This window comes from Macaca thibetana, chromosome 2 (genome assembly GCF_024542745.1).
Source record: "Macaca thibetana thibetana isolate TM-01 chromosome 2, ASM2454274v1, whole genome shotgun sequence".
Lineage (NCBI taxonomy): Eukaryota > Metazoa > Chordata > Mammalia > Primates > Cercopithecidae > Macaca > Macaca thibetana.
The window spans coordinates 83,154,977-83,177,096 of NC_065579.1; the positions used below are offsets into that span (position 1 = coordinate 83,154,977).

At 38.9% G+C, this 22,120-nt stretch overlaps 1 protein-coding gene across 1 annotated transcript in view; it reads right to left on the reverse strand.

Moving 5' to 3' along the window:
- GNB4 (G protein subunit beta 4) overlaps positions 1 to 22,120 on the reverse strand; it is a 59,210-nt gene that overhangs the window by 10,094 nt on the left and 26,996 nt on the right. The window contains exons 2-9 of the mRNA XM_050778317.1: positions 21,793 to 21,891; positions 16,616 to 16,654; positions 15,092 to 15,198; positions 11,881 to 11,944; positions 10,281 to 10,443; positions 9,130 to 9,196; positions 8,820 to 9,021; positions 37 to 253 (exon numbers count right to left, since the gene is read on the reverse strand). Of these exons, the coding sequence (XP_050634274.1) occupies positions 37 to 253; positions 8,820 to 9,021; positions 9,130 to 9,196; positions 10,281 to 10,443; positions 11,881 to 11,944; positions 15,092 to 15,198; positions 16,616 to 16,654; positions 21,793 to 21,849 (916 nt within the window). The 5' untranslated portion in view covers positions 21,850 to 21,891. The remainder of the gene's footprint in view (positions 1 to 36; positions 254 to 8,819; positions 9,022 to 9,129; positions 9,197 to 10,280; positions 10,444 to 11,880; positions 11,945 to 15,091; positions 15,199 to 16,615; positions 16,655 to 21,792; positions 21,892 to 22,120) is intronic.

A 22,120-nucleotide genomic window follows, 5' to 3' on the forward strand; every position in this document is an offset into this window, starting at 1 on the left:
TGAAAATCAGAACCTAATGTGGACTGATTTACTAACCTGCACGATCTCCTTTTAGCGTGTCCCATACGTTACAATTAAAGTCATCGTAACCAGCCAACAAGAGACGCCCACTTTTTGAGAAGGCTACGGAAGTGATTCCACAGATGATATTGTCATGAGAATACAATAATAACTCTTGATCTGCACGAAGGTCAAAGAGCCGGCAAGTGGCATCATCAGAGCCAGTGGCGAAGGCATATCCATTTGGGAAAAACTAGACAGGAGAGTAACAAACATTTATTCTACAGATGTATGCAAAATCATAGGAGGCAGTGTAATAATAGACAAATCTAGACTAATATTCCAACTTGGCTACTTACCAGGTGAGCGATGTTGGGCACTAAAGATTCTTAAATATTTTGAGCCTTAGATTCCATTTCAAAGTGTTGGTTGGGATTGAATTAAATAACATATGCAAAGTATATAGCCTATTGTTCAGAACACAGCAAGTATTCAACAAATACTGGCTCTGGTTCTCCATATGTCATATTGAAACATTTAAGGTAAGTACTAATATTTATAGAATATATGTGTGTGTGTGTGTGTGGCTACTGCAGAACGAGTGGCAAGGAGATAAAAGGTCCACAATCCTCATAGGGTTATAAGGACCCCTTAGGACAGTTCTTTTTCAGAATTCAGAATTTTTCAGATTTTAGAAAGGTAATATACTGCATATTTGGTAAAACCCAAATATGGTGCAATATACAATACACTGTCAAGTCAACATTATTAAACAACACTATTCACATCCTCAATATCTTATTTCGTGCCTTCTTAAGGTATCAGTATTTCCAAGTTGTCTACTAAAGTCTCCTACACAATGGTGTTTTGGGTCCTTGAATTTTTAATGGCTTTTGTTTTATGAATTTCGATGTTATGGTGTCACTACTGTCTATTTTATTAAGATAAAACTTCTCTCATCTTATAGTTTTTGCTCCAATTCTACTTCGGTTAATAGCAATATAGTAATATTACTGCAGATTTCCTTCCAGTTTATGACTTACCCACTCTCTCATTGTTACATTTAGCCTTCCTGGGTCATTTTGCTTTAGGTGTGTTTCTTGCAAACAACATTATAGTTAAGTTTATTCCATATCTTTCAATAGCAGTCATCATTTATGTGTAATGCCTTATGTGATTATTCTTGGGCCTTAATATCTTATCCTATATTCTATTTAGTGTATTTTCTCCCTACATCATGGCTATGATCTCTGATACAGTATTTCTCTCTTAACACTTGGCAGATATTCTTCAGGAGCCTTCCAGCAGTGTCTACTGTGAAAAAGTGTGAGGTTAGCTTGGTTTTTAATCTCTTATATCTAGGTAATCTGCGTTTTCATCTTGAATTTTCTTCCATCTTTTGATACTCTAAATTCAACAGGACGTGTTGGTTTTTCTTACTTTTCTTTGTTATTTTTGAGATGGGAGTCTTGCTCTGTCGCCCAGGCTAGAGTGCAGTGGCGCAATCTCAGCTCACTACAACTTCTGCCTCCTGGGTTCAAGTAATTCTCCTGCCTCAGTCTCCTCAGTAGCTGGGATTACAGGCATGCACCACAATGCCTGGCTAACTTTTTTGCATTTTTAGTAGAGACAGGGTTTCATTATGTTGGCCAGGGTGGTCTTGAACTCCTGGCCTCAAGTGATCTGCCTGCCTCAGCCTCCCAAAGTGCTGAGATTACGGGCATGAGCCACAGCGCCTGGCCCCTCTTTTAATTACTTTTTAAAAACTACTTCATAAGACCCTTAGACCTTCAACTCAATGTTTTTCTTCAACTAAGGTTTTTTTTTTTTTTTTTTTTTTTTTTTTTTTTTTTTTTTTTTGAGACGGAGTCTGGCTCTGTCACCCAGGCTGGAGTGCAGTGGCCGGATCTCAGCTCACTGCAAGCTCCACCTCCGGGGTTTACGCCATTCTCCTACCTCAGCCTCCCGAGTAGCTGGGAATACAGGCGCCCGCCAACTCGCCCAGCTAGTTTTTTTTGCATTTTTTAGTAGAGACGGGGTTTCACTGTGTTAGCCAGGATGGTCTCAATCTCCTGACCTTGTGATTCGCCCGTCTCGGCCTCCCAAAGTGCTGGGATTACAGGCTTGAGCCACCGCGCCCGGCCACTAAGATATTTTTTAAAAAATTACTTCTTGGCTATCCTTCTGCTTCCAGCCAAAACAGAGAAATAATGATTGGATTTGCTCCACACCTTAAAGAACTAAAAACAACTGGACAAAAATATATAAAACATGGTTCTAAAAACACTGGATATCAGTCAACGAAGGAGTGTGCCTCTGAGAAACAATAAATAAAAGAGGCCGGGTGTGGTGGCTCACACCTGTAATCCCAGCACTTTGGGAGGCTGAGGTGGGCAGATCACCTGAGGTCAGGAGTTCGAGACCAGCCTGCCCAACATAGTGAAACCCTGTCTCTACCAAAAATATAAAAATTAGCACAGTGTGGTGGCAGGTGCCTGCAGTCCCAGCTACTTGGGAGGTTGAGGCAGGAGAATCCCTTGAACCTGGGAGGCGGAGGTTGCAGTGAGCCGAGATCACGCCACTGTACTCCAGCCTGGGTGAAAGAATGAGACTCTGTCTCAAAATAAGTAAGTAAATAAATAAATAATTCCTACAACTGCTCCATCTTACTACCTTACTATGAAAGTTTACAGGTCGTGGTAAAGGGAAGAGAAACGCAGCTGGAGCCCACTGGCCTCCCTGAGTTGAGGAGACAGCACTGGGAATCCAAGAAGCCCACAGCAGCTAGAGTTCACAGAGAGTGTCGGAGAGGGCAAAGTTTGGCAAAGAGAAAACTCCAGAGGCATGTGGAGGGCCTCTTTTAGGTATTCAACTGAGTACCAATCAGCAGAGTCGTGTGAGAAAACTAATCAAGCAGAAAAGAAACACCCAAAAAGATTAGAGGAAACAAACCCTGGTGCATACATAGGATGAGAATGATGCCTATCCTCTCCAGCCAGAGGGAAAACCTCATAATACACAGGAAAAACCTCATAATTTATAGGGAAGAGGGTTTGTAAGTCTTTTGCCTCACCAGTGGGGCAAAATTAAGCACACACAGTGTGACTCTGGTCCCATCTAACAAAACTTACATGCAAACCCTGTAATGATCAAATCATTTCCAAGTAACTTAACTTGGCCAGTCTGATTTTAGCTATGCCCCAGAGCAAACCTAAACAATATTTTTATGAATATAGAATTATCTAGCATCCAACAAGGTAAAATTCACAATGTCTGGTATCTAATAAAAATTCACCAGACATGCAAAAAAGCAAGAAAATATGACCTATAATTAGGAGAAAAATTAATCAGTTGAAAAAAACAGAAAAAGTCACAGAAGATAAAATTAATAGACAAGGACAATGACAATGTCTGGGATGAAAAGTGCACTGGATGGGATCATGGCCGATTAGATACTACAGAAGAGAAAAGACGCATGAAGGCAAAGCAGTAGGAACCATCCAAAGTAAAATACAGAAAGAAAAATATCCTGAACAATAAAATGAACAGAACATGAGGGAGCTCTGGGAAAACTTCAAGTAGTTTAATGTCTCTGTAACTTAAAGTCTCCAAAGGAAGGAAGAGAGGAGACAGAAAAAAAAATCTGATTGGGGCCGGGGTGCAGTGGCTCACGCCTTTAATCCCAGCACTTTGGGAGGCCGAGGCGGGCAGATCACCTGAGGTCAGGAGTTTGAGACCAGCCTGGCCAACATAATAAAACCCCACCTCCACGAAAAATACAAAAAATTAGCCAGGCATGGTGGTGTGTGCCTGCAGTCCCAGCTACTCAGGAGGATGAGGCAAGAGAATTGCTTGAACCCGGGAGGTGGAGGTTGCTGAGAACCCAGGAGGTGGAGGTTGTAGTGAGCCAAGATCGTGCAATTGTACTCCAGCCTGGCTGACAAAGAGAGAGTCGGTCAAAAGAAAGGAAAGAAAGAAAAGAAAGAAAGAAATTCATAGATCCAAACACAAGAAACATGAAGAAGGGCCAGGCATGGTGGCTCACTCCTGAATTTCGAGCACTTTGGGAGGCTAAGGCAAAAGATCACTTCAGCCCAGGAGTTCGAGACCAGCCTGGGCAACATGGCAAGACCCTATCTCTGCAAAAAATACACACACACACACACACACACACACACACACACACACACAAATAGCCAGGCATGGTTGGATGCACCTGTATACCCAGCTACTTGGGCCCAGGAAAGTTGAGGCTGCAGTGAGCCATGATTGCACCACTGCACACACACACACACACACACACACACACACACACACACACACAAATAGCCAGGCATGGTTGGATGCACCTGTATACCCAGCTACTTGGGCCCAGGGAAGTTGAGGCTGCAGTGAGCCATGATTGCACCACTGCACTCCAGCCTGGGTGACAGAGTGAAACCCAGTCTTAAAAAAAAAAAAAAAAAAAATTATGGCTTTAAGTTCCAATATTAGAAATTTTAAAAAGTTCCAAATCAATGACATCAGCTTCTATCTTAAAAAGTTCCAAATCAATGACATCAGCTTCTATCTTAAAAAACTAGAAAAAAGTCCGGGCGCAGTGGCTCATGCCTGTAATCCCAGCACTTTGGGAGGCCGAGGTGGGCGGATCACCTGAGGTCAGGAGTTTGAGACCAGCCTGACCACAGGGAGAAACCCTGTCTCTACTAAAAATACAAAAAATATCAGCCGGGCGTGTTGGCGCATGCCTGTAATCCCAGCTACTCAGGAAGGTGAGGCAGGAGAATCACTTGAACCTTAGAGGCAGAGGTTGTGGTGAGCTCACATTGCGCCATTGCACTCCGGCCTGGGCAACAAGAGTGAAACTCCGTCTCAAAAAAGAAAAAGAAAAAAAAAGAAAAGAAAAGAAAAGAAAACAAGGCCGGGCACGGTGGCTCACGCCTGTAATCCCAGCACTTTGGGAGGAAGAGGCAGGTGGATCACAAGGTCAAGAGATCGAGACCATCCTAGCCAACATGGTGAAACCCGTCTCTACTAAAAATTCAAAAATTAGCTGAGCATGGTGGCGTGCACCTGTAGTCCCAGTTACCTGGGAGGCTGAGGCAGGAGAATCACTTGAATCCAGGAGGCAGAGGTTGCAGTGAGCTGAGATTGCGCCACTGTACTCCAGCCTGGCAACAGAGCGAGACTCTGTCTCAAAAAAAAAAAAAAAGAAAGAAAAGAAAGAAAAAAAAACCTAGAAAAAGAAAAGCAAATGAAGCCCAAGTGATCAGTTTGGCTTTGTTTCCCCACCCAAATCTCATCTTGAATTGTAATCCCCAAATCTCCAAGTGTTGTGAGGGAGCCGGTGGGAGGTAACTGAATCATGGGGGTGGGCTCCCTGAAGGCTGTTCTTGCCATAGTGAGTTCTCACGAGATCTGATGGTTTACAAGGGGCTTCCCCCTTCGCACTCATTCTCTCTCCTGCCACCCTGTGGAGAGGTGCCTTCCACCACGATTGTAAGTTTCCTGAGGCCTCCCCAGCCATGCAGAACTGTGAGTCTATTCAACCTCTTTTCTTTATAAATTACCCGGTGTCAGGTATTTCTTCATAGCAGTGTGAGAACGAACTAATACACCACGGAAGCAGTAGAAAAGAAATAATAAAGATGAGAGTGAAAGATCAATGAAACAGAAAAACAGCAGAGTATCATTCAGAACAAAAGCTGGTACTCTGAGCAGATAGTTGATTGATAGATAGGTATAGATATAGATAAAATAAAAAGACTTCTAGCCAGATATATTTATTGCTAAGGCTGCAATAGCAAAGCACCACAAGCTGGCTGGCTTAAACAAAAGGAATGTATTGTCTCACAGTTCTGGAGGCTAGAAGCTTGAAACCAAGATATCTGAGGGCTGTGACAGAAAGATCTGTAATCTTCTCTCTGTCCTGTAGATGACTGTCTTCTCCTGTGTCTCTTCACATCATCTTCCCTCTATGCTTGTCTGTCTCCAAATTTCCCCCTTTTATAAGGACAATAGTCATGCTGGATTAGTGTCATCCAATCCATTATGACCTCATTTTAACCAATTATATCTGGACCAACCTTATTTTCAAATAAGGTCACAGTCTGAGGTCCTGGGCTTGAAGACTTCAACACATAAATTTTAGATGGGCACAATTCAACCTACAGTCCTAGACTATCAGGAAAAAAGTAAAACACAAATTACCAACATCATACGTGAGAGCAGGATATCCTGTAAACTCTATAGATATCAAAAATAATCAAGGGAGTATAATAAACAGCTATAAGCCAATAAATATGACAATGGAGATGATATAGATAAAATCTTTGAAAGTTCACTCAAAAAGAAATTGATAACCTAAAAAGCCCTATAACTAATATGATACCACATTATAAACTGTAAATATATACAATTTAATTTGCCAATTATACCTTAATAAAGTGGGGGCTGGGGAGGAAAAAAGCCTTGATCTATGATAGAAATAACTGAATCTGGCACTGAGTTAATGAAAATAATAATCACGGTTCACAATTATTAACAGTGTCTTTACTACTGAGAGACACCTAGAGGCCCCATAAATATAGAGTCAAATGGAAAGTTTCAGCAACTCAATGAGTGAATATATGGGGCTCAGCCACAAATGAAACTATTACGGTTTGATTTCTAAGCCTAACATTCTAAACAGTGTGAGAAATGTCACTGTTGAAATCCTCACTGAATATAATTTGAAAGTAAAAATATAATAAAGTTGGTCATAATTTCATAGGAAAAAAGGAAAACTGTTATATATACAGTATCTTTGTTTGAACCATTTTATTCCAAATGGAAGGCTTCTATATTTACTTATAGTTTTAAAAGATGGTACTAATGTTTTGACTTAAATAAAAAAAAAAAAAAAGAAAATCAATGTAAACACACCATTTTAACTGGCTGGAAAAAACCACACGAACACCTCACTAGATGGAGAAAAAGTATTTGATGAAAATTCAACACTCATTCCTGATAAAGAATTTAGCAAATTATGAGAGAACATCTCAATGTGATAAAAGTAATGGGCCGAGAGATAGAGAGGGTTAAAGTTTGCTGCTCTAAAACTCTATTAATCTAACCAGGTTGGCCTAAGGCGAAGAGGTGGGAATGAGGTGAGCACAGCATTTCCTTTCTCTGATGTTTTCTACAAAATCATGTAAAACAAAAATGACTCTCAGTAAGTGCACGATAAAGAAAAGCTAATTTTTTCCCCAAAAATGTCTTGTTACAAAATTAGAATGTTTCTCATACATTAAAATCCTTGGCAATTATGGTACTTTTGGACACTCTAGTCATATGTGATCTGCTTAGGTAACCTAACTCAAGCAGTATCCTACCTTCTTTTAACACCCCTCCCCATCAATTCTGACTATTTCATAATCATTTTGATTGTCATTCAAAATGTTATTTTCACTTTATCCTAATTTACAGACACCTATGACTAGCTTATCCTCTTATATACTGAGTACTTTTTACCTGGCTTAATCTATTTATGGTTATCTGTTTAGGTAGTTTTATAAAATATGAAGTAGCTTATAAATAATTGATACCAGCGAGGCATGGTAGCTCATGCCTCGTAATCCCAGCACTTTGGGAGGCTGAGGTGGGAGGACCGCTGAGCCCAGGAGTTCAAGAGCAGCCTGGGCAACATAATGAGACTCTGCCTCTACCAAAGATTTTTAAAAAAACAAAAAAAAAAAAACCAGCCAGCTGTGGTGGTGAGTGCCTGCAGTCCCAGTACTCCTGAGGTTGAGGCAGGAAGATCACTTGAGCCTAGGAGTTCAAGGCTGCTGTGAGATATGACCATGCCACTGCCCTGTAGCCTGGGCAACCAAGTGAGACCCTGTCTCTAAATAATAATAATTATTATTATTTATACCATTTACTGAGCATCTAATACCTAATTTAGTCTCCACACCATTCTCTGATGTAGGTGGTATTATCCCTATTTTAAAAACTGAAGAATCTTAGGTTCACGAAGATTAGACAGCATGACTAGTGTCACACAGGTGCTTGACGGCAGCAGAACTAAGATTAGTCCCGGGCTGCACTGCCTTCAAAAGCTATACTCCACACTCATCAGCTGCTGTTTTCATCCTTATTGTTCTCTCTGAGTTGTTTGCTTTGGTCCCAGAGATACGACACTTTTTTCTCATCTAAATTCACTGTTAGAACATCCATGATCTGCTTGTTTCCTCATGATAATCCCTCCCTCTACTTTGAAAAAAAAAAAAAAGTGATATTCACCAGCAATTAAAAACCTAGGTTGCCAGGAACAATGGCTCATGCCTGTAATCCCAACACTTTGGGAGGCTGAGGCAGGAGGATTGCTTCAGCTCAGGAGTTCGAGACCGGCCTGGACAACATGGCAAAACTCCATCTCTATAAAAAAATACAAAAATTGGCCGTGTATGGTGGTGTGTGCCTGTAATCCTAGCTACCAGGAGACTGAGGTGGGAGGATTGCTTGAGCCCAGGAGGTCGAGGCCACAGTGAGCCATGACTGTGCTGTTGTAATCCAGCCTGGATGACAGAGCAAGACTGTCTCAAAAAATCAAACAACAACAACAACAACAAAATCCAACAATAAAAAAAAAGATCTAGGACTACAAATTGAAGCTTTCTTTTTTAAAAAATCAAAAACGCTTATTACTTGGAGATTCAAAGTTATGAGAGCACATTATTTATAAGAATCCTTGAAGGCAATTTGTTGTTAAAATCATGCCACAGAGCTCAATATTTTAAATGCATAATAAATTTTCTCTGGAAATGCTATTCACTTACACTGACAGCATTAATATCTGAGACATGTCCCGTGAAAGACTGTCTACACATTCCATCTCGAATATCCCATAATTTGGAAGAGGCATCACAAGCACCAGAAACAAAAGTCCTCATGTCAGGACTCAGAGAAAGACTCATCACATCTCCAGAATGCCCAGTGAATGTGGTGGTCTGCTGGGCAGTTTCGATGTCCCATAAAGCACTGTAATTAAAAATAAAATACAACACTTAATGACAATGACCTCTTCTTATGTCAGTTCCTGCTACCACCCTCACACCCATAATCAGTGTGCTTTTGAAATAAACTTACCAAGTTGTGTCTCCTGAACTTGTAACAATTTGGCTGTCATCTAAAAAACGACAGCAGGACAAATACCCTACAGCATAAAGAGTAGCAAATTTTAGGTTATCAGATTGAATAACTCAGCTACCATATGAAATAGCAATACATATTGTTAAAAATAGAATACTTGGGCAACAACATAGTTCTACTTTTAGTTACTTCAAATCCTACACTGTCTATAAATTAAATGTTATCAACAAACCATTCTTAGGCATTTACCGTGTTAATGACATTGTGCTGGGTACTCTGAAAGCTACCAAACTGAGCAAGACACAGCCCCTGCCACCTAAGACAATTACCTTGGGAAGAACTATAATCTATGGCCGACTGTGTTAAGCACCCTGGAGAAATACTTTTAAAATACTGTGAGAGGACGCCTCTGGGCGCACCGCCTGTGAGTTAGCCCTGCTCTGCAAGGAGCGGTTAAAAAAATTTTTTTTCAAATAAAAAATATTAAAAAAAAAATATCGTGAGAAATCAAAAGAACAACAGTGAAGACTTTATGAAAGATGTGGCATTTGAATGCTCAGCATTCATCAGTGTTTCAAAACACGGAAATGTCAGGAAAACACCATTCTAGAGATTTTATAAAAGCAAGGTCAAATAGTATGGTTAAAAATTCAGATGGATGGATACCAGATCAGTGGCAATAAATTCCTAATTAACACCATTAACCCAATACTACACTACTGAACTATGATGGGCACACTGGCAAACAAAGCAATACACTATCATGGTGAAAAGTATTTCACTAATGCACCTTAATGTATACTCTCAACTATATAATTGAGTACAGATGCCACAATCCCATAATGGTTATATGGCAGCAGAAAATGGAGAACATTTTATTTGCTTTATTTTTCATGAGTTTGAATTTTGTGCCATAAACTTATCATTTTTACAAAAACAATACAGCTATTTTTGAAAGAAAAACAAAATTATGATTGTTTGTATGACTATAAAAAGTTAATGTTTCCTTTGGTTCATAATAATTTCTTTTCCCACCCGATTAATCCTCATCCTTTAGCCAGCCGAGCACAATCTGTTATTTGACCTTGATCAGCACATTCTACACAAGGAATCACGTGTGGTGGGAAAGAATATTTAAGGAAGCTCACCTGTGTGACCCGGCAACTCTCGGCTCACTCTCACATTTCCCTCTCTGGTCTTTAAGTTATATATAGAGCAGATGTTGTCCAAGCCTCCACAGGCAACATAATTACCAGAGGGAGCATAAGCACAGGTCATCACCCAAGAGGACCTCAAAGGAATAGCATGCATCTGTAGGGCACACACCAGTCACACATCACTCAGATTACAAAAACCATCATCTATTGCATAAACCCATTTACAATGAAGTAAATATTACTAAAAATTAAATACATCTAAGAAAGATAAGTCAAATAAAATAATGGCTTGAGAAAGTGAACCATGAAAAATAAAATGCTAATGCACATTAAAATGCCTATTATTTTGTATTATCAAATCATGAGTCAAAAAGTGCTCTTCTTGGAAATAATTCTCTTAATAAAGAACATAAAGAAGTTTCAATGTTAATATATTGCCATTTGAAAAATTAAGTGTAAAATGTTAAAGGTTTTAATAGAATTTTCATTTTTGTAATAGTGCTCAAAATTCCTCAAACATAACTCTGAACAAGAACTAGGGAGATAATTAGCAAGTCTCAGAGTCGATTACATGAGTCTTCTATGAAAAGATGACACTAGCATCCCTCTATTAATAGGCCCTTATTCTGGGCTCTCATTCAAACAATGGTGATAGTTTTGCATTGATCTGGTCACAACGCTATCTGCTGCCTTATTACCCTAACACCAATAATTTGAAAGTCAGATGGAAAAAAGTAAGGTGTATGAGAATACCACGGCTAAACAGTCCATACAGGGAATCAACACATGGCAGGATTACTACTATGCTCTCACTTAACCTAAAATAATATGCTTAAAATACATTTTTTGGTTTTATGAAAATATAGTTGAAAGATAACATGCTTAATGATGATTAATAAAGAAAAACTATTATATTACAAAACTGTCTTAGCCTGCTTTAAAATCTCAATCGGGTTGAAGCTGTTGTTTATTTCACAAAATGGTATTTTCAAATGTTTAATAAAAATACTATACAGAGTATAAAGGTCTTAAACTTATCAAAGTATTCTTGAAGCTTTTTCACTACCACTCAACAAGTTTAAACTGGGGATTCCTTCCAGTGGATGTATTAGGACCATCCACAGTCTGTTACCCCCAAGAGATCTAAACAAGTTGTCATTTGCCTCCAATCTACTGTATCTTCTAAGCAGTCCAGAAGCACAAATCAATGCCTGGAGTGGGCCAAAGAAGAGCTTCACACTAGCCATGTAACTTATCCACAACTAGAAATTACAATCTCTGGGTCTTTGTCACATTAGGAAATGGGGATTTTAAAAAATCATTTATTAGTACATGTATAATGGTACTTTTTCTAATATTCATAAATTAAATATGAGCACTCTAGTAAAACACAAAGTCATCTTTGGAAATAAAAAAGGGTTAAACATTAAAAGCAAACACTAAGACAAAAGAGAAGAACTAGATTAAAATAAACTATAATAAATTTATCCCAGGAAGCAATTTAAGTTTGAGGTAAAAGAATAAAGGAAAGAACTGGTAAACAGCCAAACAAATATAAGGTTATTTAAAAATAATTATGAAGAAATTCTACCTTATTTGTTGTATAGCTATCCCAAATAATTAATTTTCCATCTTGGGAAGCACTGACTAGCAGCCTAGAGGAACAAACACAAAAATAATTTGACACTTAGAGGGAAAAAACAGCTTAAATTGGTTATGCATTGCATTAATGTAGAATAATTCAGAAAAAAATACAATCTTTATAATTAAAAACTTGATACCAAAATATGTTCTTCCAACTTTTAAAAAATGTATGCTGCATGCCAAAAATTTTGAACATATTTCATAAAATAAAATTTAGCAACTGACTAAAAATGTCTGGCTATGATTAAACTTTTTTGTCATAACAACATTTTAGTTATACAAGATTTGGAGGGATATTAGCTGACTGGTTTAGTACTTACTTACTTAAATTTAATGACAAGAATGTACATAGTAGCCTAACAACCATACTTCATCCAATCTAAAAACACCAATTGAGAGCCTGAGAATATGACAGTACTAGAGGTACAATGCAGGATACATCTCCTGCTCTTGAGGCCTCTACCATCTGGTGAAGATAAGACATTTACTCATATTTATATTAAATCAAATAAGTAAAAACTGTCAGAAGAGGGGTATAAAATAAATACCACAGGAGAGTAAAGGAGGAACAATGGCTAGTTGAGTTAATCAAAAGAGAATGAGTCTTGAAAGAAAATGTTGAGAGCTAAAGACAGAGAAAAGGCTGTATTTTAGGAGAAAGCTTTAAGATCAATGACAGGTAGAAAAACACAGTGAGTGTTTCAGAAACTGTGAGTCTTCCAGTAGTACAGAGTTTGTGAGAAAAAGGAAAAATAAGGTGAGAAAAGCAGACTGGGCTTAAACTGCAGAAAGCTTTGTTACGCTAGAGTATGAACTCCTAAGTAATTTTAGCCACTAAATTCGTTTTGTTTGGATTTTTTTTTTTTTTTTTTTTTTTTGAGACAGAGTCTCACTGTGTCACCCAGGCTGGAGTCCAATGGCGTGATCTCAGCTCACTGCAACCTCTGTCTCTCAGGTTCAAGTGATTCTCCTGCCTCAGCCTCCCGAATGGCTGGCATAACAGGTGCACACCACCACAACTGGTAAGATGGGATCTCACCATGTTGGCCAGGCTGGTCTCGAACTCTTGACCTCAAGTGATCCACCTGCTTGGCCTCCCAAAGTTCTAGGATTACAGGTATAAACCACCACGCCCAGCCTTGTTTGGAATTTTTATTTTTCACCATGGTGTAAAATTCAAAAAATAAAAAAGGATATACAGAAAAAAATTTAAAAGGCCCCTTCCTGGGTCTATCATCAGCCACCCAGTTATTTACCTTCCCTAGAGGTAAATAAATTTATCAGGTTCTCAGGTAGCAATCACTACAAGGTTTTACAAAAGGGAAGATCTATCTGATAGTGGCGTATAGGATGGAATCTAAAGAAAATTCTTTTTTTTTTTTATTTTTATTTTTTATTTTTTTTTTATTTTTTGAGACGGAGTCTTGCTCTGTAGCCCGGGCTGGAGTGCAGTGGCCAGATCTCAGCTCACTGCAAGCTCCGCCTCCCGGGTTTACGCCATTCTCCTGCCTCAGCCTCCCGAGTAGCTGGGACTACAGGCGCCCGCCACCTCGCCCGGCTAGTTTTTTGTATTTTTAGTAGAGACGGGGTTTCACCGTGTTAGCCAGGATGGTCTCGATCTCCTGACCTCGTGATCCGCCCGTCTCGGCCTCCCAAAGTGCTGGGATTACAGGCTTGAGCCACCGCGCCTGGCCAAGAAAATTCTTTAGAAATCAATTGCCATCATCAGCATAAGAGTTAAGGAGAACATTAAGTAATGGACTGACAATACGATGGGTGGGAAGACTATGTGAGATAGGTTCCTGGGTGATACTTTCAGTTTTCTATGAAGATTAACAGTCTTGAGAAAATGTTTAAGGAAAGCAAGAACCATAAACACTGTTACATGTTATTATATTTTGAATTAAAAATTTGCTTTATCAACAGGTAAACTATTTTTATCTTAAACTCCTTTAAGAAAAAGAGTAAGATATTCGGCCAGGCGCGGTAGCTCACACCTGATTAATCCCAGCACTTTGGGAGGCTGAGGCGGTTGGATCACCTGAGGGGCAGGAGTTCAAGACCAGGCTGGCTAACATGGTGAAACCCCCTCTCTACTAAAAATAGAAAAATTAGTCAGGCATGGTTGTGGATGCTGTAATCCCAGCTACTTGGGAGGCTAAGGCAGGAGAAGCCATTGAACCTGGGAGGCAGAGGTTGCCGATATCGCCCATTGCACTTCAGCCTGGGCAATAAGAGTGAAACCCTGTCTCAAAAAAAAAAAAAAAAAAAGAAAGAAAGAAAAAGATGAAGACATTATGTCAGTTGTCAATTGTATACTTTTATGACATGTCGATATTATTGTGGTCAAGTATCCCAATTAGAGCAACAATTGAGGCTTCTTCTACTTTACAATTTTAGTGTCTCCTGGGAGAAGAGAATAAACGTGCAACTTCTATTAAAAAACAGAAGTTTCTCGGTTTAGGCATTTCCCATTAAGATTAACCAAATCAAAGGAACAAGTAAATCACTGTGGCAGCAGACACACCTGCTATTGCCAGACAATGGAAAAAGCACAGGCTGCACTGTAGCCTTATACACATAGTGAATGACAGTGATGAGCAATCTATGTAACTGCAGGCCAGGTGGCAGCTGTGCGTGTGCCCCTGCACCTGCAGACGGTCAGCTTGCACATTCAAGTACACGCCTTTCTGTGATGGGGTCAAGGGAGTAAAAGACGTATTCAATAGAAATAACTTTGTTTGGTGTAATTTCCATTATTTGCAAATTTATGTATTAAGTACCTATAGCAATAACCAATAACTTGCACATAGAAGGTGTTGAATAAATATTTGCTTATTAACTGAAATCTCAAAGTTAATACACAGGAAAAATGCTTTGAGCATATTTAAAAAACAAAGAATGTCTGCAATGTCCCACTGCAAAGAAAAGGAATCCTCTTCTAAACAGTTGTCCTGGATTCCATATTAAAAATTTTTTAACTTTTAAAGAGTCAATTAATATTCTTAGTGAAAGCAACATGTTCCTTCATCTGAGATGCATTTTCTGCAAATGCTTCATGAATATACTCTTTTTAAACAAAGAAAATGCAAATGATAGTTCTTAATGAAAATAATTCTGAGACAGTTTAAAAATGACAGGTAATGACAGGTACAAACCTGGAATCGTATCCCCAGTGCATAGCATAGATTTTAGCTAGGTGGCCCCTCAGTGTACGTCTTGTTCGCATTTGTATTCGACCCACGGAGTCCATATTTGATGTAATCTTTTGAAAGCAACAAAAATGTTATTCTTTACCTTAGTCATGATTCATGAGACAACTTGAACTAGAAACAGTGAGGAGTGAAAAAAACAAACATAAAGTACATTTATAGTAATCGAAGAAATTTAATAGATATAATTCCACAGAGCCGTTATGGGATCAATATGTTCATGAAAATTATGATTAGTTTAAAATAATCCTACGTGCTATTATAAATAATATATATAAATATATAATAAGAATGCCTTCTGCAGACTGTTAACTAAAAATAGATAAACCTCTATGCTTTAATAAAAAGCCAGCCACAAATAAAAATCTAGTAGCAAATGATCACAGTAAACATTTATAATTTTAACTGTAAGAAAGCCAATTTTATATTTGTAAAGCACATAAAATACTTTCTTAATAATAATTATCAATATTAATTAAACATGAAGCCTTCCAAAGATTTTTAAAATATTAGTTTTCTTAACCCCTCTTACTATCATTCCCAACCTACGAGTTTTCACAAGGAAAAAAACCACTTAATTCGGGTATACCAAAAAGAATCAGAAACTATTTAAAAAGAAGCATAAACTATATGAATCTATATATACATATATACATACATAAATATACACAATCCTTTTTTTTTTTTTTTGAGACAGAGTCTTACTCTGTGTCCTAGGCTGGAATGCAGTGGTGTGATCTTGGCTCATTGTAAAATCTGCCTACCAGGTTCAAGCGATTATCCTGCCTCAGCCTACCAAGTAGCTAGGATTACAGGCAGGCACCACCAGGCCCAGCTAATTTTTTTTTCTAGTAGAGACAGGGTTTCACCATGTTGGCCAGGCTGGCCTCAAACTCCTGACCCCAAGTGATCCTCCCACCTCAGCCTCCCAAAGTACTGGGATTACAGGCATGAGCCACCATGCTTGGCCTTGAATCTATATATATACACATATGTGTGTGTGTGTATACTTATGCATACATATATATATGTACATATATATATATAATTTTTTTTTTTTTTGCTTTGAGACGGCGTCTCACTCTGTCGCCCAGGCTGGAGTGCAATGGTGCAATCTTGGCTCACTGCAACCTCTGCCTCCCAGGTTCAAGTAATTCTCCTGCCTTAACCTCCCGACTAGCTGGGATTATGCCCAGATAACTTTTTGTATTTTTAGTAGAGATGAGGTTTCACCATGTTGGTATAGCTGGTATATTTGTATAGCATTTATTTTTCCATAGACGTCTATTTTAACAATATATTTTAAAAAGCACTCGCACTGTATAGCATTTGGCAAATTATAAAGTGCTTTTACACGAGATTTCATTTAACTTTTTTCAATTAAGTACTAATACAAGGATCTGTCATTTGCCTCAATGTCAAATTATTTTATGAGTTACCAAAATGAAATAAAGAAAAACAAAACTTTACCTGAACAAGCGTTGCATCATTACATGCTTTCCGAGCATCCTGAAGTAAAGAAGGATGATTATAATGCATTTAGAAACCTGTGGAATGACTACAGTGATACTTTTTTTGAAAATGTAGATTTGCTAATTTACTTTTCACTATACCACATAATCTTTAAAAAATGTTTTAACATAAAAACCATATAACCTAAATCGAACCATTTTAACCATTTTAAGGCATATAATCCAGTGGTTTTTAGTATCACGATGTTGTGTAACCATCACCACTAATTACAGAACATTTACATCACCCCAAAAAAGAAACCCCGTATCTCCTAATTCCTTTTTCTCTCACAGCCCTTAACAATCACTAATTTACTTTATTTCTCTATGGATTTGCCTCTTCTGAACAAAATCTGAGAGATGTCAATAAAAATTTGAGAGACCTCAAATTTTTATACAAACTGAAAAGGATTATCAAAAGGAAGATGGTGAAGCAGAAATTAACAAAAAATTAAAGACTGCAGAGAGATATTTAATAAACAAAAAAAGTTTTAAACCAAACTTAATCAGTTTTTTAAAAATTTATCAGTTAACAAATTTAGAGGATTTATACACATAGAAAAATAAGAAATGCAATTAAATCCTTTCTGCTAGACTGAAACTTTTTTCCACAAAGGTTACAGTAGTATCCTCTTCAATTTTTTTTTTTCCTATACAGTGTTTAAGTACTTGCATACTCCTGGGCAAGGAGAAGGCACACAATGTTTGCTGAATAAATGTCCCAAATGGACAACTTGTTTCAGTCAGCCAAGGGAAAAATGCCTGCTTCAGCTCACAGCAAACACTGGATGGCGGACATGATCTTTCTGGCTGCCCTTTCAACCTATTTATAACCACTTAGAATATTTCTAAGTAAGGGTGTTCACAAGCAGTGGCACAAAACATATGATTTTATTTTTTCATTCTTAGCCAAATTGTGGGTTTAAAGACCTCATCTGGTAAGGAATAATGTAGCCCACTTTCCTATAATGAAGAGTTTCCAGAAATGACAGTGATGGGCCTGGACCATGTTCCAAAAATGGTAGAGTTGAAGACCAAATTCTTAAAAAAGGTTCTTTGACTTCAAGCTTCATGAAAATGAAGTATCATTGTTTAGACTATCTTTTTAAATTTAGTTAGTTGTTAAAAAAACTTGGTTGAACACTATGTGTCAGGCACTATTCTAGGCACCAACAGACACCAAAAATCTCTGCCCTCATTGAGCTTACATTAATATTAGTAACACAATTTAAAAACTGCAAATGGAAATTACTGAACTACGGTGAAAATTGGTAACAAAAATTATCATGTTGGAACACAAGAATTCTACAAATATGTTAGCAGTGGTTCTGTGCAAAATTACATTATGCAAAGATTCTATTTACACTGAGAACTCTCTCTTATGAACACTATTATCCATTATAAAACAGAATATAAGGCCAGGCATGATGGCTCATGCCTATAATCCCAGCACTTTGGGAGGCTGAGGGGGAAGCACTGCTTGAGCCCAGGAGTTTTAGACAAGCCTGGGCAAACAGTGAGACCCTGTCTCTGAGGAAAAAAAAAAAAGAAAGCAAAACAAAACAAACAAAAAAACCAGAATATAAAGTATTCCCAATTAAAGGCTGAATTCGTACTGTCCAGCACCACAAGAAACACAAAATCTGGTAAGATCTTTGTGCAAGAGAAAGATGATACATACTTTTTTCCAAATCAAAGACATAACAATTACACAAGAAAACAAAATGTTTTCTCTATTTGCATTTTTTAAAATTTAAAACAAATAATCTACTACAATACATAATAAATATATATTATACCATGTATTTATACCATAGTAAGGTAAAAATATAGATCATATTTCTGGATGGGAGGAGGAAGAAAGGAAAGTTTTGTTTTTTTTTTTTTTTGAGACGGAGTCTCGCTTTGTTGCCCAGGGTGGAGTGCAGTGGCGTGATCTCGGCTCACTGCAAGCTCCGCCTCCCGGGTTCACGCCATTCTCCTGCCTCAGCCTCCAGAGTAGCTGGGACTACAGGCGCGTGCCACCACTCCTGGCTAATTTTTTTTTTTTTATTTTTAGTAGAGACGGGGTTTCATCGTGTTAGCCAGGATGGTTTCGATCTCCTGACCTCGTGATCCACCCACCTCGGCCTCCCAAAGTGCTGGGATTACAGGTGTGAGCACCGCGCCGCCGGCCGGAAAGATTTTTAAATATAGTGTGACAATTAAACTAAGAAAAGTATGTAGTATTTTACATATATGTGGTTACTTGAAATCACGGGAGGAGATGATTTGGTGAGCACCTGCGCCCACGACATTGTGCTTGGGATGCTAGTGAGATATGAAGATGATTAAGACACAAAATTATCCATTTAGCTACAAACAGTAGGGGTAAACGTGCACAAGGAACTACAACACAAGGCAGACCGTGATCAGCTCTATAACAGAAGTCCAACATGCTGCACGAGTAAAAATCTGCCACTTGCTGGCAGTAGACTAAGTCCTCTATGTGTTATTTCACTTAATCTTCTGCAGAAACATATAAAGTGGGGTACTGGTACTCTTGCTTCACAGCAAAGATACTGATCATCAGTGAAGTTAAGAAACTTGGCCAGACGCGAGAGCTCACACCTGTAATCCCAACACTTTGGGAGGCCAAGGCAGGCAGATCACAAGGTCAAGAGATCGAGACCACCCTGGCCAACATAGTGAAACCCCGTTTCTACTAAAAATACAAAATTAGCTGGGCATGGTGGTGTGCGCCTGTAGACCCAGCTGCTCGGGAGGCTGAGGCAGGAGAATCGCTTGAACCTGGGAGGCAGAGGTTGCAGTGAACCGAGATCACACCACTGCACTCTAGCCCAGGTGACAAAGTGAGACTCCATCTCAATAAAAAACAAAAACAAAAACAAAAACATGATAAATCCAAGTGGAGGGCTCTTGGAAGATTAGGACTCAACAGAATTAGAGCAAAATTGGCTCAGAGGTAGTATAACTCCAGGCCAAGGGAACAATTTGATAAAAGGTAACAGATGAGAAAGAGTAATGCCTGTTCAGGGAACCAGACTAGCGTGGCTACAGCACAGGTCACAGGAAAGGACATTAGTAACTAAGATTGGGAGAACCCACTTTAAGTTCTAGCAAAACACACCTGGTCTGAATCCTGGATCTGTTACCTTGGCAATTTATTTAATCTCACTGAGCCTCAGCTTCCTGAACTATTAAATGAAGTAACACCATCGACTTCACAGAGTCGGTGTGAGGATGGGCATGTGGCCACGTGGTTTAGCCAATCAGCTGCTCCTGTTCAGCATCTGGAGTAAGTGACACAAAGTAGACAAGGCAGAAATTCCTTCTAGTGGGTGCAGTAACATCGAATTCAGAGATGAGCCTGCAAAGCCTTCTGTGAGTATCCCAGGCAAAACAAATCTCTCCTTTGTTCTGAAATTTGTTCAGATACCTAAGGTTTCAACTCATAATTTTTACTCACATCGAAATAATTAACTTTCTTGAATTCCTGGCAATAAGTCTGTCTGGTTATGACTTCACTCAGAATCAACACTTTTCTGGTGAATGTTCTTCATTCATCCCTGTTTTTCCTAATCCTTTCTTCTCTCTTCTTTGTATCACTTTTGTAGAGATTTGATTTGATTTTTGGAGACGGGGTCTTGCTCTTTTGTCCAGTTAGAATGCAGTGGTGTGTTCATGGTTCACTGCAGCCTCAAACTCCTGGACTCAAGCAATCCTCCCGCCTCCGCCTCCCGAGCAGCTGGGACTACAGGCGCAAACCACCACACCCGGCTAATGTTTTTGTTTAATGTTTAATGAGTCTCCTTATGTTGCCCAGGCTGGTCTTGAACTCCTGGTCTCAAGCAAACCTCCCACCTCAGCCTTCCAAAGTGCTGGGACTACAGGCGTGAGCCACTGCACCCAGCCTACTCTTCACTTTTAAATTAGATAAATTCTCCAGAAACAAGCTATTGCAAGAGGTTCAAACTGGGAAAAGCCGCAGCTGTGTTCCAAGTTATGAGATTCTCCCTGCTTACCCTTGTACGTTGCTTTAGCCTTTACTTTTCTCTGGGAAAAGGAGGAGGCAGCTGCCAGGCTACTCACAACTCAAAGCCTCTTTCCTCCACCCTGCTTACCACCAGGCTTCCTACAAGATGGCATGTCTATATCCTTTCATTTTTAGCTCTGCCTTCCTTGATATTTCTCAGTGCTAATGAAGCCCAAGGAAGCATCTGTTCCCATTGTTCCAAAGAAGGGACCGTGGTGCTGTCTCTTAGAGAGTGCTCCCCACGCAGACGCCTCCTCTCAGAGCATCTCCACGTGCTGCTGCTTCACTGCATTTGGCAACTCCTCCCCATCCTATTATGCTTTGAAGATCTAGTGTCTTTTAATTTTGTTAAAGATGGAGTTTGTAGTTGTTTCTTATCCTTACTGTTTTGAGTTGATTCCAAGAGTAAAAGGTGTCAGACATGTTTTGATTCTGCCACTAATAGTTTTGTTTTGTTTTTCTGAGACAGAGTCTCGCTCTGTCACCCAGGCTGGAGTGCAGCGGCACGAGCTCAGCTTATTGCAAGCTCCGCCTCCCGGGTTCAAGTGATTCTCCTGCCTCAGCCTCCCAAGTAGCTGGGATTATAGGTGCATGCCGCCACGCCCGGCTAATTTTTCTATTTTTAGTAGAGACGGAGTTTCACCATGTCGGCCAGGCTGGTCTTGAACTCCTGACTTCAGGTGATCCACCTGCTTCAGCCTCCCAAAGTGCTGGGATTACAGACATGAGCCACTGTGCCCAGCCTAATGATTTTCTGCAATCTAATGTACAGATTAATATTTTCCTAGTGTATTACATTGTGACACTATCTACATTATTGTTTTGTACCAAAAATCTATGATTCTAGCCATGTAAATCAAGAGAGAATTATGTCTGTCTTTCATAGAGGTCATTCTTCTACATAGGTACTTGTTTGCAATGAATTTTGAAGAGTTCTTTCGAGACATGATAAACACAAATAGACCTTAGTTCTTACTTCACATGTGAGAGAAAAAAGACCATTTCTAGCCTTCGAAATCATTTAATATAGACTGATAAATAGGCAAATTTTGTAGATTCCTGTAAATAAGTGTTAACATTCCGAAATGAAAAGGTTTTACCTGAATCTGATTCCGCAGTTGTTCTGCTTCTTGCCTCAACTGTTCCAGTTCACTCATTTTTTCAATTTGTTTACCTCAGGAGCTAATGAGTGAAAACAGCTGTTAAAAAACAGAGAACAAGAGAAAGATTCAGTTCTGTATTTACATCTTCATCTAGTTTTACAACACTGACATATAACTTCTTTTTGGACCTTCTGAAATTCAACGGAGGTAGTCAATTATTAAGGGAATTTAAAGATGCTTAGTAAATACAGATTGAGGTTATTTACTGAAGGGTTTTATATAAGAACATGATCAGACGATGGAGGAGAAATTGCAAGTTGTAGTA